General features: G+C 44.0%; 1 protein-coding gene across 1 annotated transcript; it reads left to right on the forward strand.

Moving 5' to 3' along the window:
• The first annotated feature begins 10,886 nt into the window (after positions 1 to 10,886).
• On the forward strand, positions 10,887 to 11,897 carry LOC104251243 (olfactory receptor 10AC1). Its single transcript, XM_009810744.2, has one exon. The coding sequence runs from the start codon at positions 10,887 to 10,889 to the stop codon at positions 11,895 to 11,897; it is 1,011 nt and encodes a 336-aa protein (XP_009809046.2).
• The last annotated feature ends 3,378 nt before the right edge of the window (positions 11,898 to 15,275 follow it).

Below are 15,275 nucleotides of genomic sequence, written 5' to 3' on the forward strand. Positions count from 1 at the left end.
AAATAAAATGAGTTTTTAATAACATGTAAACTTTGCAGAGCTTCATCTCTGGTATTTCCAGCTGGCGTTTAACAGATTTCTGTAATTTCATATCCTTCAACGCCATGGGTGGCCCATTCTTATCATAAGTAAGGTTGTATTCAAGTGCGTGAGGCTGGTGAGTATGCCTCTACCTGTTACAGTGTAAATTAGGGTCATCTTTCCCAGTTGACTACTCACCTCTTGAGACTGTAAAAGCTGTTGTAGGATGATCTTCATTTGTCCAGTATCTCAGCAGAGAGAAGACAGTCTACATTAGTGCTTTCTGATGACAGGAAAAAAAATGGATTCCCAACTTTCCTTTCATTTATCTCATTGAGAAACTTTCATACCTGCAGCCCCTTTGAACTGACTGCTCTGTTATTCTGAAGACCTAACCACTGTCAACTGAAAGTAGTGAATGAGAGTGATATGATAATCGATGAGCTTGGGGGGGGGGGGGGTGGTGGAGCAAACATGAAAGAAAAATTATAAACAAAGCTTTGCTATCAGTGTCTCCCAGGAGTACAAGATATTTGTCATGCACAGACTCAGTTGCAGTAGGTTCTCCATCCATCTGTAGAGGAACCAAAATGGAAGTGGGGATATACTGGAGGCTGAACTCAGTTTCACTACACAGCTACCTACAGTCAGCTCAGCTCAGGCCATTAGCAATGCAATAGCCAACAGTCTTGGCCGGCCAAGGTCTTGCCCCGTACCACAGAAGATAGCAGATGTCATGCTTTTCATTTCAGTGCCAGTTTAAATGCAGTTGCTCAGCACAGAAAGACTGCTGGCTAATGACCACAGCAGTTCAAAGGAAGGCATTGCATTTACATGGTGCTTTCTGCAAAGAAGGTCTAGACCTCACTGCCTCTCTGCTCCTTCAACTCTTTCACCTTTGTGCAAAAAAGAGTAAAGAAGGCTACTCCTTCTTTATGCTCTTCTAACAGGCCGTTTTCCAATGTGGTCTTGATGTACTGATCTTGTTTTTTCCTTCTTCCTCTCCTGTCCCCCTCTTCCCCCCACCTTCCTGTCCCAAACAGCTCCGGTTTATGACAGCTCCATTAAATCAACAGTAATGTTCAATGGCTGTTAAGTAACAGCTTGGGAGGTTCTTGTTGGACATTAGGAAAAACTTTTTCACCAAGAGGCAGCACAGCACTGGAACTGGTATCCATGGTGGTGAAGGAGTCTCTAACCTTAGAGGCTTTCAAGACTCAGGCCACGATGATGTGATGCGGTGTTAGTGATACTCCAGCTCTGAGCAGGAGGCTGGATCTTCCAGCCTAATTTCTTATGTTTCTGTGATTCAGTGAAGAGCTTCTGTAGGGCTGGAGAGCGTTTTGGTATCACATCCACTTGATGCAGTTTCATTACATTTCCAATTCATCAGCCTGAAAGCACATCTGAGTACTTAGCTTGGTTTGTTGCTCAGGCTGTCGCAAGATCTTCAGCCTATGTTCCCTAATTAGGGAAAATTAAGTTTTGCTAATAAAAGAAAATTGCTAAAACTGCATATGGAGACAGCTCTTAGAGTGTTTGAATATAAAGGAATAGGCATAGATATGCTTCTCAGCTATCATGTGCTCTAACAAGCAGTTTATTTCTAAATACAAGTCTTTGCACCAAATAGATCCATGAAAATAAGGCTTGGAAAACAGAGGTATCAGGCTTTAGGTCGCCCATCCAAGGCCTAGCTTTGCTGTAACGGTCAGCAAGCATGTAAACACGAGCATGGCCTCTTGCTAAATATAAGTGTGCCCACAGGTCCCCTGCCCAGGACAGGGCCCAGGACTCTGACAGCCGAAGGGCGTTTGTCAGCGCTGTAATGCAAGGTGCCACACAAGGTTCCAGAGAACCTGACCAAGCCCAAGTCCTCTGTTACTGCCACCTCTTCACTGAGACTCCCAGAAGGTGATAAGGGCCTAATCTTTTTGTCCTGTGTTTATAGTGAAGGTTCAATGTCACCTCACCTCCCAATTATTTGTGCTAGGGGAGTCCCAATAACAAAACTGGATGGAAATGGGCAGTGACTGGCCTAGTTTGCCTGCTCAGTGGAAGAATAATAGGGCTATTGTCCCCTTTTTCCCCCTGTTCCTCCATACAGCTCATGATTTTGTTGTGCCATGCAATGTCTCCTTTCAGATAAGGGCTTTGGTCACCCATGGAGCACAATGAAGAAATTAAATATATGACACATCTGTAGACAAGGATCCCTGCAGGCTGATATTTCTCTCCCCTATCTTTAACAGGTCCTTATGCAGAAAAGCTATTAAAAGTCTCTCTATTGCATCTACTTATCTTGAAACTGTTTCCTGTAAATCTGTGTTCATGGATGCCTGCACTAGTATCATTTTACTGCAACTCACCCTTTATTCTGCAGTGGTGCTGCACTGCTTTGCTTTGTGATAAGGATAGTTTGCTGAATTCTCACTGAGACGTTTTAGTTTTTCCCTTTATGCTAGATAAGTATATAGAGATGTTGTGAACACAAGAAACAGAATAATAGAAGTAGATAATGCGTACATCATTGTGTGAGGCAACAAGTAAAGATGATTCTAAAGAGTGCTGAAGGCAAGAGCTGGATGGCTCTTCGATTGAGCAGCTGCTCCCTTGCTATCCAGTTCATCAAGCAGCTATATTTGGTTTCTAAAACATAGGTTCTGTGCACCATTAGAGACAGATTGCTCTTTTCTTTCACCTTCTCCACCTACCTTGCTTGAAACATAGCTTGAAACAACCTCAAGAGTTCAGTGCTAGCATGGTTTCTGCAGCCCACCTGCTTTCTCTGACCACACATATACTGACTGTCTACCACAGTTCCTCTGTCTAAATGAGCTTCAGTTCGTCTGGAGTTTGTTCATTCAGTCCGGCATGCTGGTTGCCAGCATCTACTTTCTGTAATAAGTTTCTTTGGAAAAACATGTTGGTCTAACAGTTACTTGCCTCGCTACCCTGAAAATGAGCCTTGGGTTCCTAAGTGACCTAGGTGCAAAATGCTAACCTAGATGGCCAAACATGAGCTGGGAGGAGGAGGAAATTTGGCATGGAGTGTGTGCAGCATCAGCTTGGGATGATGCCTCCTGTGGAAAACTTCATAAGGGAATGAGCTTTTCTGCCATTCCTCCATGGAGCTGCAGTTGCATCAGATCAAATTAAACAAAACCAAATGATGTCCCCAGGTGGAGTGTCTCAGCCACTGCCACCCTAAGGAAGACCTCAGGTGGGACAATACCTCATTTACCATTGCACAGGGAACAAAAGGAGCCAATAAATACATGCTTTTTCAGATGTCAACACCAGTGGTTCTCAGCAAGGCCCCAGGGTGCTATGATCCCAGTCCCAAGAGGGGCTGAGCACTGCTGAGCTCCTTCAAGGACTATGAGAGATGCAGCTACTCCGTTCCTTTCCAGATGAGCCCCTCTGGCTGCAGGTTATAAGCTGGCTGTTAAAAAACAAACTTTTAATTAGATCTACAGAGACATCCACAAAGTTGTCCAAATGAATCTGAAACTAACTTCCAATAACATGAAGAGTTGCACTCTCCAGTTATCTCCTCTGGTCAGCAGCTCATTTTGAACAACTGAGAAAGGCTTCCCGCGTAGCGGTGAAGGGGATTGCAGTCCCCATTAACATTGCCTGGTGTTGTGTATGTACTCTTTTCACATGGCTGGGGTGGACCTTCTCACTTCTTGGTCTCACAGTGGTCCAGCTCCACCTTCCTCTTCCCCATCGCAATATTTCTAAGGTCCTTGTTATTGCACTGGCATTTTTTCAGCCTTGTGTGGTTTTAGTTACTGATATGCGACTATGTCACACGTGTTCTCTTGCCCTACAGCAATACGAGGCCATGCTATTTTGTGTCATTGAGTCCTGCCATTTTAGTCTCATGGGATTACCTTGTTGAGAACTTGACTGATGTTGTAGATGAGGTGGAGTCGTCAAAATGTGAGACAACGTGACAGGCTGTCACATGGCGAGGCGAAGAGTTGAAAAGGGCAGCTAACAGGCAGCTCAAGTTTTTCAGAATTAGGGAAGGGTGATGCCTCTAAGGGCTGTGAAGGACATCTGTACCGATTACTTCACAGAAACAACCAGATGCCCAGGAAAGCTGAAATCCCAGAATAATCATGAAGCAAGTTCTCAATCAGATAAGAGAACTTAGATCTGTCTCCAGGATGTCAGCCTTCCTTACTCCCTTCACCTTCTTTCTTGTCTTAGCCACAGGAGTTCAAGTTAATCTTTTCCAGGACCTGTAGCTTAATTTTCAGTTTGTCTGCCTTTTTCATTTTCACTTACTGTTTTCAAATTAAATCTTTTCATCCTCTTTTTCATGATTTTCCCTTTTAGATTTGTCCTTTCTCTAGTTCTAAACCAGTTTTCTTTCAGTAGCTTTCTGACTAGGAAAAGCTTTTTATGATGGTATTAACGGATATATGCAACCATTTTCTTAGCAGAGACGCAAGACAATGCCTTTGGCTGGATTAGAGTATGAGTAAGTACAATGAGGTGAAAGAAACGCCCCACCTTCAACAAACCACGGGGAGAAGTCAGCTGCCAGGCTTCCTACCCTTTTTCACAAAACTCTGTTTTGGTGGGTTTATGGTTCAGCATCTTTTCCAGAGTGAGTTCCCAGCCAGTGTTTATCATCCCAAACAACAGAAACTCAGCAAGAGCAGGACGATACTTTTTCTCACCAAGGCAAATTGATGCTAGTCATCCTGCTGTTACCGCCTCGGCCAGTTTCAGTTCCTGGTTCCCAGAAAGCTCTGACCATTACAGGAATAAGGACACACTGCTTCACTACAGGCTACATACGGTTGTGTCAGTGTCTTACCTTTGTGGGAGGCAGCGTTTCTGGACTCCTGTTGACTAGAGAATGGGGATCCAGTACCTGTTAAAAAGTCTCTTTCAAGATGCTGCCACTTCCAGCCCCTGGCCCAGCTACTGACTGGAGTCACAAATGCACTTTCTCAAATGATACTAACGTTTATTTTCACATTGCCACTGTTCCATTTTCATTAGAGTGAATCTTACATTTAATTAATCACCAAATACAATTCAAGCAATCTACCTTAAAACTGCCTTAATTTGTCTCATCAGGTAAGTCACCATAACATTTCTGAATAACAAAGTAGCTTCTGCTTGTGAGCATACCTGCAGCAGAACATCAACGAAGCTGCTAAAGCCAAAATCTTTGCTTTCTACAGCAGTACGATACCCCCAGAGGATCAATATCAGCGTGCTTTTGCATGCAAAGGAGATCTGCAATCTTTCTTATCCTCTGTATTCTACCACTGGCTAGTTACTTCATGTTGCTCGCACATTGTTTTGGGTCTGCTGAGAAGTTTTGCGTCTCTCCATCATGTCAGAGCTGCAGGGCTGTCTGGGCTGAGAGCGCCGTTTCCTCGGCTGTCGCTGGGACTGGCCATCCCTCTCCTCCAGGCTTCCTGGTGCCTGTCTCAGCCGCTTCCATTTTTGTCCATGTTGCTCCAGATTATGCCGAGCTTCCCAGTAATGCTTCCCAGGCAGCTTTATTGTTTCTCTTGCCTTCTTTGGAGCAGGCTGGCACTGCACGGGTGCGGACAGGCAAGCCCAGCGCTGGTCCTTTTTCTGAAGGCCGAGGGGAACATCCTCTGAAGCATGTTGCAATTGCTGATAGAAACTGATATGATGTGATTCATTAACCGTAGCTGGATTCCAAGAAACTCTTTATACAATTTCGGGCTAAGGCAGGCCAGTCCCAAAGCCTCGCAGGCGTGTACCGAAAAAAGATCACACAGGTAGAGTGCGCGGGAGGAGAGCAGGGCTGAACTCTGCAGCTGGGAAGAAGGTACCTCTCTAACGCTGCAGACTCAAGACATGCAAACACTGATGCTAACGTGCAGCTTTTATTAATCTGTTATGAATTTGGCTGCAAGCTGATGCAATGAAAATGCTGGGAACCTGAAAGGTGTGGGCTAGAGGAGGAAGTACGGAGTCACTTTGACATGCATATTCTCATCCTCTCCTGCTCCTTGTTTGTCTTGTTGCTGTGTGTTCTGGCACTGGGATGCATACCTCACTCCAGCCCCTGTTCGGTGAGCCGTGGTTTGGAGGTAACGCGTAGGCGTGTGTTGAAACGTTGCGGGGAGGGGTAAGTTGCATGTTAATAAGTGACAGCTTATCTACACACACGCAAACTGAAACAATAATTTGCCTTACTTATTTCAGTGTAAGGCTGGGCACTATGGTAAAAAAAAATTAGTGCATATTACTGCTGACTGTGTGGTATTGGTTGCTGGGTACGTGCTGACTCACCTAGATTCACCTCCAGTCCAGCAGCAGAAAAGGACCATCTGAAGATGAGAGAGTTGGAACAGACTTGTCAAAATAGTTCCTTGTAATTATTTTTGCATTGTTACTGAGGTAGCAGATTTTCTCCTGCGGTTTGGGTTAGAGAAGAGAATAAATATAAATTAAAGGAAGAAATGGCATCTAAACCCCTGAATTTTATTTTATAACACAAAGAGAAACTATACATGAATTAATCAGTTGGTGTTCTGAAATTCTCACAGAATTTGCTAGAGGGAGCAATCTTACTCCGCAAAGCATTTGACTAAAACAGACTCTTCACTGTAAAGATTTACTTCCCCTTATAATCCACCCAATTTGCCAGATGGAATTATAAAATAACCAGCTCCTTGACTTTACTCCTGTTACAGCTGCAGAGACAACATGCCACAGAGAGAGGCTTCAGGGTTGTTGTTTTATTCATTATTATACAGCAGCATATAGAAATTCCAGCCAGATTCAGAATTCAGTAAATGCTTTAAGAGCGTTCTGTGCCCTGAATTGATTGCAGCATCTTAAACAAAAAAAGTGTAGGGAAAAAAATTGAAATAAAAAAGAAGCTTTAAAAGCTCAAAGTCAAAGAAGTGAATTGAGAGACTAAAGAGGATAGACCCCACTGTCATAGCTGCAATTCCTAGAGTTACATGACAGGTTTAAAGAAGAGTAAAAACACTTAAATACAACTTTGGCATTTAAGTTCTGCCTAATTTCAGAATTGTGACACTACAGAATCCCAGGTAGTGGCCTCAGAGGAGCCAAAACTCCACAAGTATTTCAGTTTGTGACAGCAGAGCTCCTCAGGTACACACACAGTTCTGCTCCTGTCCATACTGGACGGCTGATGAAGGCTGAACAGAATCACAGACTCAAAGAAAGACCTCTGGAGGTCTCTAGCCCAACACCCTGCTCCCAGCACAGCTAGCTCCAGAGCTAGGTCAGGCTGCTTATGGCCTTGATCAGGCAACATGTGAACATCGCCAACGAGGAAGACCGTTCAGCCTCTCAGGACACCTGTTCCAGTGCTGAACCACCCTTGTGAGAAGAAGCGTTTTGTTCTTTATGGCAAATCAGAATTTTCTTTGATGCAAATGTTGTGACTGTTTCGCTGTGCCCCTCTGAGAGGGCTCTGGCTCTGCTGTCTCTGTAGCCCCCTAGTCGCTAGCTGAAGCCATCAGTTAGATACCCCTTTGGCCTCCTCTTTGCCAGGCTGAACAAACAAACCTAACTCTCTCAGCCTCTCCTTGTACATCACGTGCTCCTCTTGAGCTTGTTGTCATCTCTCATATGGGGGACTGCAACAGTGGACGCAACGTTCCAGATGTGGCTTCATATATGACAGATAAAGGGGAATAATCACTTCCCTTCACCTGCTAGACACATTCTTGCTATTGTAGCCCAATATGTGATTGGTCCTCGTCGACTCTTCCTGGCTCATGTTCATCTTGCCGTCCACTGGAAGCCCAGGGTCTTTTCTGCAGAGCTGCTCCTAACACAGATAGTCCCCGGACTGTACTGATGCATGGGGTTGTTTTGTCCCAAACCGACTGCGCCATATACACAAAATATTCTAGAAAAATATTTTGAAAGGTAGGCTTCCTCTAAACCATGTCCTGGGAAAAATCTTAAGGTACCATATTTACATGTTTCTGCCAAGCTGGGTCAAAAATCTTGACTTTGCCTCTCTTTTCCACTCACATAAGCCTACAGATCTCTCTAGTGATTTCAGTGTAAGCGGCCAGGAATGAAGGTAACAATAGTAATAAAAGTAAATTGGGCTTGAATAATCTCAGTCCTATCCACTGCTGAATTCATCTGAGGCAGTAAGAAATAATGGATTATCTGAACTGGTGAAAACTCCACAGATGGTTTTACAGATGGGTTTAAAGTTTTTATAGCTGTTTTGCCTTGCCTTTAAGCGTGAGTTTGGTTTAAACTTACTTAAAGACCCACAGATTTATTTTTATTTAAGAATAGCAGCAATGCATTCTTTTAATTAAATTGTTGCCATTTCCAGTAGAAACCAGCTCAAAGAATAATCAGCTCCTTTCAACTGCTTCAGTGAAAGGAGCAAAAGCCCTCTAGGAGGGTGTTACAACGCCGCCTTCCTCTGAAGGTGCAATTACATCCTCTTGCTTGATTTACAGTAAAACTGCAAACCCCCTTTTCTTGAGAGGAATGGAACTGCCTGTCATTCATGCAGGGAGGGCAGAGGCAGCGGGGAAGAGGAAAGACCTCTATGTCCTGTTGTATATAAGGAACTGGGTCTTGCAAAAGAGAAGGGAGGATGATTCTGAAATGCTGAAAGAAAACATTGGCTCTAGGGACACCGACAGCCGGAGGGAACCCAGACTGGGCAAGAAGCAGCATCTCAGCCCAGACTGAACGGCGTGCACACCATCAAGAAGAAGAAGTCTCTATTTCCTTGTCTTCTAACTCAGAGACGGTATGTTGTCACTGAAGTGATCGGCTCCAAACGAAAGGAAGGGAAACCCCTGTTTCTTCCCCACTCTTTAGCTTTGTTGTGTTTAGTGGAATCCTCTTAAAGTCTCAGTACTTGGAGTGAGGGGAGCTCCAGCTGGTCCCCAGTGATTGAGTCCACAGTCTTGAGATCATGTATCAACCCATTACTCCTGTTTTCTGTGAAGACCTACTCCTTGCATATGGTGTCAGGAAAGCTATATAGCCAGACTGTTTAGCACAGCTGTCGGGGAAGTCCTGGAGCAGCACAAGGTGGATGTAGGAGTTAGCCGTGCCTTTATAACCACTGGGAACCGTGTCTAGCAGTAGTCCTTGTTGAGTTACCTCCTTTTGCAGGATCCCTGCTCCCTCTACATTCTCTAAAGAGCCCCTTCTTGGTCTTCACTGACTATCCATTTTTTTGTCTTGGAGCTTACAGTAAAGTTTCTTCATAACTTAGACATTTTGCTGACTTATGCTCTGAAGCACAGAGATTTAATTCCTAGTTTTGCACCTGAGGTAATGTAATTGTGGATGTTTTCATTATTGACCTGCGTCCCCAGATATTTTGAATCCTGCTGAGATACTGGATCACAAGGAAACCTTGGGGCAGCAAGTTGCAGAGATTGCAGTGGCAAAAATAAAGGCAAAGGCATGTAGGCTTATCAGATTCACCGCCTCAACTTTATTGATTATTTCTTTCTGGAGCTTTTTTGAGATGTCTTCTTTCCAGGAAAATCCCTGTCTCCACTAATATTTTTTTCCATCAACTTCCCATTCCTTCTATTTGCTCTTGATGGCATTGGAGTATTTCATGTAACTTTCCAGCTTCTTTCATATTTAAATATGGCTGGGTTTTTGAAGTGAGCAGAAGTTTTCAAGGAAGCTCTGCTCTTATTCCTGGTTTACAGTAAAGTGTAGAAAGGGTTGGAATTATTCCTTGTAGTAAATATTGCATTGCATGATGAACACATGAGCAATGAGCACTGTTCACCTGTGACCAGTATATGTAATTTATTATTATACAGCTCTCTATGACCTTATCTTTTCTAGATATTTACAACTTAAACAGCTTTGCATCACTCCACATTCCTAGGAACTTTCCATTCTTCCTGTGACAAGCCAGATCTCATTCTCTCTAAGTCCAAGATATTAGCTTTGTATTTTCTTTAAAAAAATGTTATACAGAGTATGTTGCCATGGACAGCTTTGGTTTTGAGTTTGGAAGTTTGTTTAATTTAACTCTGATTCCATAGGGCTGAACCAGGCATAAAGATGTAAGCAGCCAAAATGCCAGCTCTAATTTTTGAATCTTCATGTCTAATCACTGACCCCTTCCATTTGAAACCCTGTTTCCATGTGAACTTCGCGGCAGATCCATTGTGGGGAAGGGAGAAGCCAGTCAGCGAACACCTCCAATTCCCATTAATTGGAGTCAGATTGTAGAGCAGAAGCTCCAGTTCACTGTCTGGTTGTCCTTGTACATCTCTGGCACAGATGTAGAGAACTGCAGTATTGGTGTGAATAGAGAATGAATGGGTCTTCCTGGGAGTGGAAGCACCAGAAGGAGCAGTAGCAGAATGTCTGCAAGACTTAGATGTCGATGGTCATCAAGATTCCGACACATCCATCTGGAGCTTCTTAGGACACTCAGATCAGGAGGGAGAGTCCAATGATGACTCTCAAAAGCAGGACAGGATGGAGAGACCAATCAACTCCTAAAGGGTATTTAAGGCATATTCAAAACCTGCACATGGTTACAAACCTAAGATCAAGTCAGGAGAAGTGATGAAGACCCAACAGCTGACATTCCTTGCCATCAATGTCATGGCAAAGAATCCTAGGCAGATCATCTGGGCACAAGAACCTTGGTGGTTGTGAGAATACAGGTCTGAGAGCGCGCTGAATGTGACTGAGTGAAATCAGTTTTGTTTTTAAATGAAAACACCTTCCTCCCCACACAATGAGCTTCACTACACTGGTTCTACAGTACTGCAAGAGTATTTCCTATATGGAGTTGATTGCCAGGCATCAGGTCAAATTCAACTGTCTCCCTTCTGTTTCTCTCCCTGTAGATGCCATGTGAAGGCTGCATGGAGAGAGACAATAAGAGCACTGATACAACCATGGAGTTCCTCCTGCTCGGCTTCTCTGAGCTGCTCTGTCTACGCGTCTTCCTCTTCCTTATCTTTCTCATTGTCCATTTGGTCACATTGGCAGGGAATGTGATGATCTTCATGGCAGTGGTTATGGAGCCTTCCCGTCCTCCCATGCTTTTCTTCCTCTGTCATCTCTCTGTCATCGAGCTCTGCTATACCTTAGTCATTGTCCCTAAGGCACTCCTCAGCCTGATTGTGGTGGAGGGCAGCACCATTTCTTTCATAGGCTGTGCTGCGCAGATGCACCTTTTTGTGGCACTCGGTGGGGCCGAATGCTTCCTCCTGGTAGCCATGTCGTACGACCGTTACGTTGCCATCTGTCAGCCACTTCACTACGTAGCTGTGATGAGTGAGGGGCTCTGCCTCAGGCTGGCTGCGGCATGCTGTCTGGGAGGCTTTGCTGTTGCCCTGGGGTTGACGGTGGCCGTTTTCCGCTTACCGTTCTGTCAGTCGCATCACATCAACCACTTCTTCTGTGACGTCCCTGCTGTGCTGCACTTGGCCTGCACACAGAGTTACGCCCCTGAGCTGCCCTTGCTGGCTGCCTGCGTGCTCCTCCTGCTGCTCCCCTTCCTCCTCATCCTGACCTCCTATGTCTGCATCGCTGCTGCTTTGTTACATGTCACCTCCTCCGTGGGAAGGGGCAAGGCCTTTTCCACCTGCATTTCACACTTGGCCATCACCTTGCTACACTATGGATGTGCCACCTTCATGTACATTCGTCCTCAGTCCAGTTACTCACCAGCTCGAGACAAGATGGTGTCTCTGGTCTACACCAACATTACTCCGTTACTGTATCCCCTCATTTATAGCCTGAGAAACAAGGAAATCAGAGGGGTCCTCAGGAAAATGTTGAGGAGGAAGAAAATAGCTCAGCTGAACTGGGGTACTACCAGAGCTGTGATGTGCGTGTGTGGTAAATTTTAGTAGAACAAATGTGTGCTTGTCGGAAAACAGCCCCATAACCACATCAGGACCAGATTCTCCGTAGACTTCACTATGGCAAATATCCAGGCAGAATTCAACACGCATCAATACATTTATGACAAAATGACATCTTTGCTAAAAAAAAAAAAAATAAAAAAAAGGTCTCTAACATAGCACTTTAGCTAAAGGGATATGCTTTAATGACTTGTGAGAACGAAGAGCTTTGATCAGTTTGTGGTCTCACGTCTGTGATCACATACATACTCATGCTTAGATTCATGGTCATCTCAGCACAACCAAAAGATTAACACAAAATTATTTAAAGCTGCTATATTCGTTTCATTACTTTTCTATCAAGATGAAAGTAGAAACTGGAAACTGGGAAGTCAATAAAAAATTTTAGACTTGTAAGTTTTTCAGCACAAAAAATCTGAAGAGGGTTATTGGAAGGTTAGAAGAAGAAAGCCCATGAACAGAAAGAAATGGAAATTAAGCTGTGGTTTTCTCCAAATTTAGCAGAAGGCTGCACTCCGGCATCCCATCACAAGTGGAAAGATAATTAGTGTAAACTCATCTTACTTTGAATTATTCCAGATAAGGAAAATGAAAGCGCCATCGATTTGACAAGAGTATGACTTTCCTCTGCCTGTTTTGCAGGAAGCAATCTTCCCTTTTATAGGGAGATGCTTTAGGTTTGGATTGTTCCTATGGCAACATAAAGGCTAAGATACTGATCTTATTGTGTGACTTTTACCAGAAAAGACTGTATCATATAAATAAGGATGCCCAAGGAGTGTTGAAATCTATCATCGTAAGGTTAATAATACCACTGCTACAGTTGCTGTAATTTCTTTAGCAAAACCAGTGAGAGTTACAGCACATGCTGGACTGCAGCAGACAAAAGAGCCTGAAAGGTGCAAAGCAGTGCTATTTTGTGTGTTTCCTACACGTAGGCGGAACAGGGTGATTCAAACAAATTAGGGAAGATCAGTTTTGGACAGGAACAGGGGGGAAAGAAGCAACTTAATTATTTTATTTGATATTTCCCTCCCCTACAGCTCTTTAAAGCCCCAAACAGACCCTATGATTCAGAACCCACTTCTTACATATCAAATTGTTGAGAAAAAATTAAAAGGCTTGCTTCTGTTTCTCTGCCTGATCCAAAGGAATGTCAGCACCTCAGCTGCCCTCAGCTCTCTCCCTTGGCAGATTGAGAGAGCAGCGTGATATTTGCTTTCTCTGGGCTACAATCATTAAAAATTATGGTAAGTGGATTTGACTAATGTAAAAAATTGGCACTGTAACTAAGGAAGTTAACTTGGAGCCATCTGACGAAAGAGAAATGTGGCATTTAAAACTCACATTAAAAGCGGTCTTCAAGTTGACAGTCTAGCCAGGCTAAAACATTAACACAGAAAATTGGCTCTCATGTCAATGAATACCTAATTACTGCTGTGAGCAAAGGTTTAGCTGCATTATTTAAAATGATCAAAGTTGTAGTGAACATTTTAATCACCTACCAGGTCTTCCAAAAAATGAGAAGGGGAGGGTCTCAATAAAAGCACATTACTTACTAATAGAGAAGTACTTTAGAAGTACATTAGAGAAATACTTTGAGTCAAATACTTTTAAAGGATTTAAAGACAGTAAATAACTGTAACGAGCACAGGACAAAACTGAAGCACCAATTCCAAATCCTGTCAAGTCAAATCAAGCTTTGAAGTTAATCCTGCTGCAAGCAGTGGGCTGGACTAGAGACCTCCAGAGGTCCCTTCTGAGATTAGTAGGATTCTACAGCAGAGGTTTCTAGGAGGTATTGATATGCTCAAATACCTGGCAATAAAACTAAGGGACAGAAAGACACCAAGGCTTATAATACTGATCAGAACCTTGGCGGAGCCTCCCACATGTTTCTGGCAGCTGTGGGCATGGGATAGCAGAGATGTAACTATCATCTGCTGCTAGCTGTGAGAAGGTAGCAGGGCTGTGTCCTGAACTAGAGATGTTGCTCATGAACAACTGCTGATCAGGGGCACCTTGGCAGACCTGTCCTCACTGCAAGGACATGGATGATGCCTTTGGGAGGGATGACATGACTGAAACAGCAGCCCGGCTAGACTCCCAGCTCTTTAGTTCTGAAATACACGTGGGAAGCACAACAAGCAATGGAGGCTTTCTGCGAAGACACTGTCTCCACCCAATGTCCTTGCAGATGAATGGAGTGAGGAGATACCCTGGAGCCCAAGATTATCCTCCGTCCTATCCCTGTCAGTATTCCCACACCCCTTCACAGCATCCTCAGCACCTTTCCTATGCCCAGCTGTGTTGAGTGCAGGGCTTTGCTGTAGAGAGGACTCAGGGATGAGAGTGGGAAGGGGAAGCTTATGATGTAAGGGCAGCAGCAATGTATATGAGTTGTCAGAACCGCTTTCTTTTTAAAAGTTATCTTTCAATTGCCAGGAGCTGCCTGAAGTCCCTTTTTCACCACCTCCCTTTACAAGTGGCTGTTTCAGTCCTGTTGACCCCGTATGTTGCATGTTGAGAGCTGGAGAATGCCCACGTGACGTAAGACAGCAACATTGCTGATGTAGGGCATGAGCACAGAAAATATACGAGAATTTCTAAGTCCTTGTCAGAACTTCACAGGGAACAGCAGGATCCAGTCAGGAAGTACAGAGTTAGACAACTGCATATTCCACCTCCAACCAAACACAGATAGGGCAAAATCTTTCCATGGGCATCATAACTGCCGGGGTTGGTAGGGTCTCAAGACCCCCCAGTGTATGAGTAAGGTTGGAGACCCGCATTCTGCAAACAGTCCCATCCTTTCTTGGAAGTAGAATGCCTACATCCCCAGATTTGCAGAGGTCTGAGATCTGGCAAACACAGGTGTCATGAGGTTTTCCAACGAAACCAGCGAAGACATCTCTAAGAATCCCTTCATGGTTTACACAGCCATAAAAACAGTATTCATCATTGCAATTAATTTTGTCAAGGCTACCCTAAGCAAGGCACTGGATGAGAACACAGGTCTCATGAGTGGTTGAGCACCAGAGCTCAACCTCTAAGATCTCAACCCTTAAGGCCTGTAAGATCTCATCAGTGCTGTCCATGTGCTCAAAAATGAAGAGGCTTTGAAGGATGATGGCAGAGATGTTGAGTACCATTCAGAGTACTCAAGGTCCAGTACCTTGAATGGTACATACCATTCAAAGAGGTACCTTCACTCAAGAAGGTATTTCAAGGAGGTAACTTGAGTGCTACCTACCAGTACCACCGATACTGGTAGGGTACCAGTGAAATCTCCTTTTCAGATTAAAGACCAGTGAAAGCTCTTTTTTTTTTTTTGCACACTGTCATATTTTGCTGGCAATCCAG

This window comes from Gavia stellata, chromosome 1 (assembly GCF_030936135.1).
Source record: "Gavia stellata isolate bGavSte3 chromosome 1, bGavSte3.hap2, whole genome shotgun sequence".
NCBI classification, from domain to species: Eukaryota; Metazoa; Chordata; class Aves; order Gaviiformes; family Gaviidae; genus Gavia; species Gavia stellata.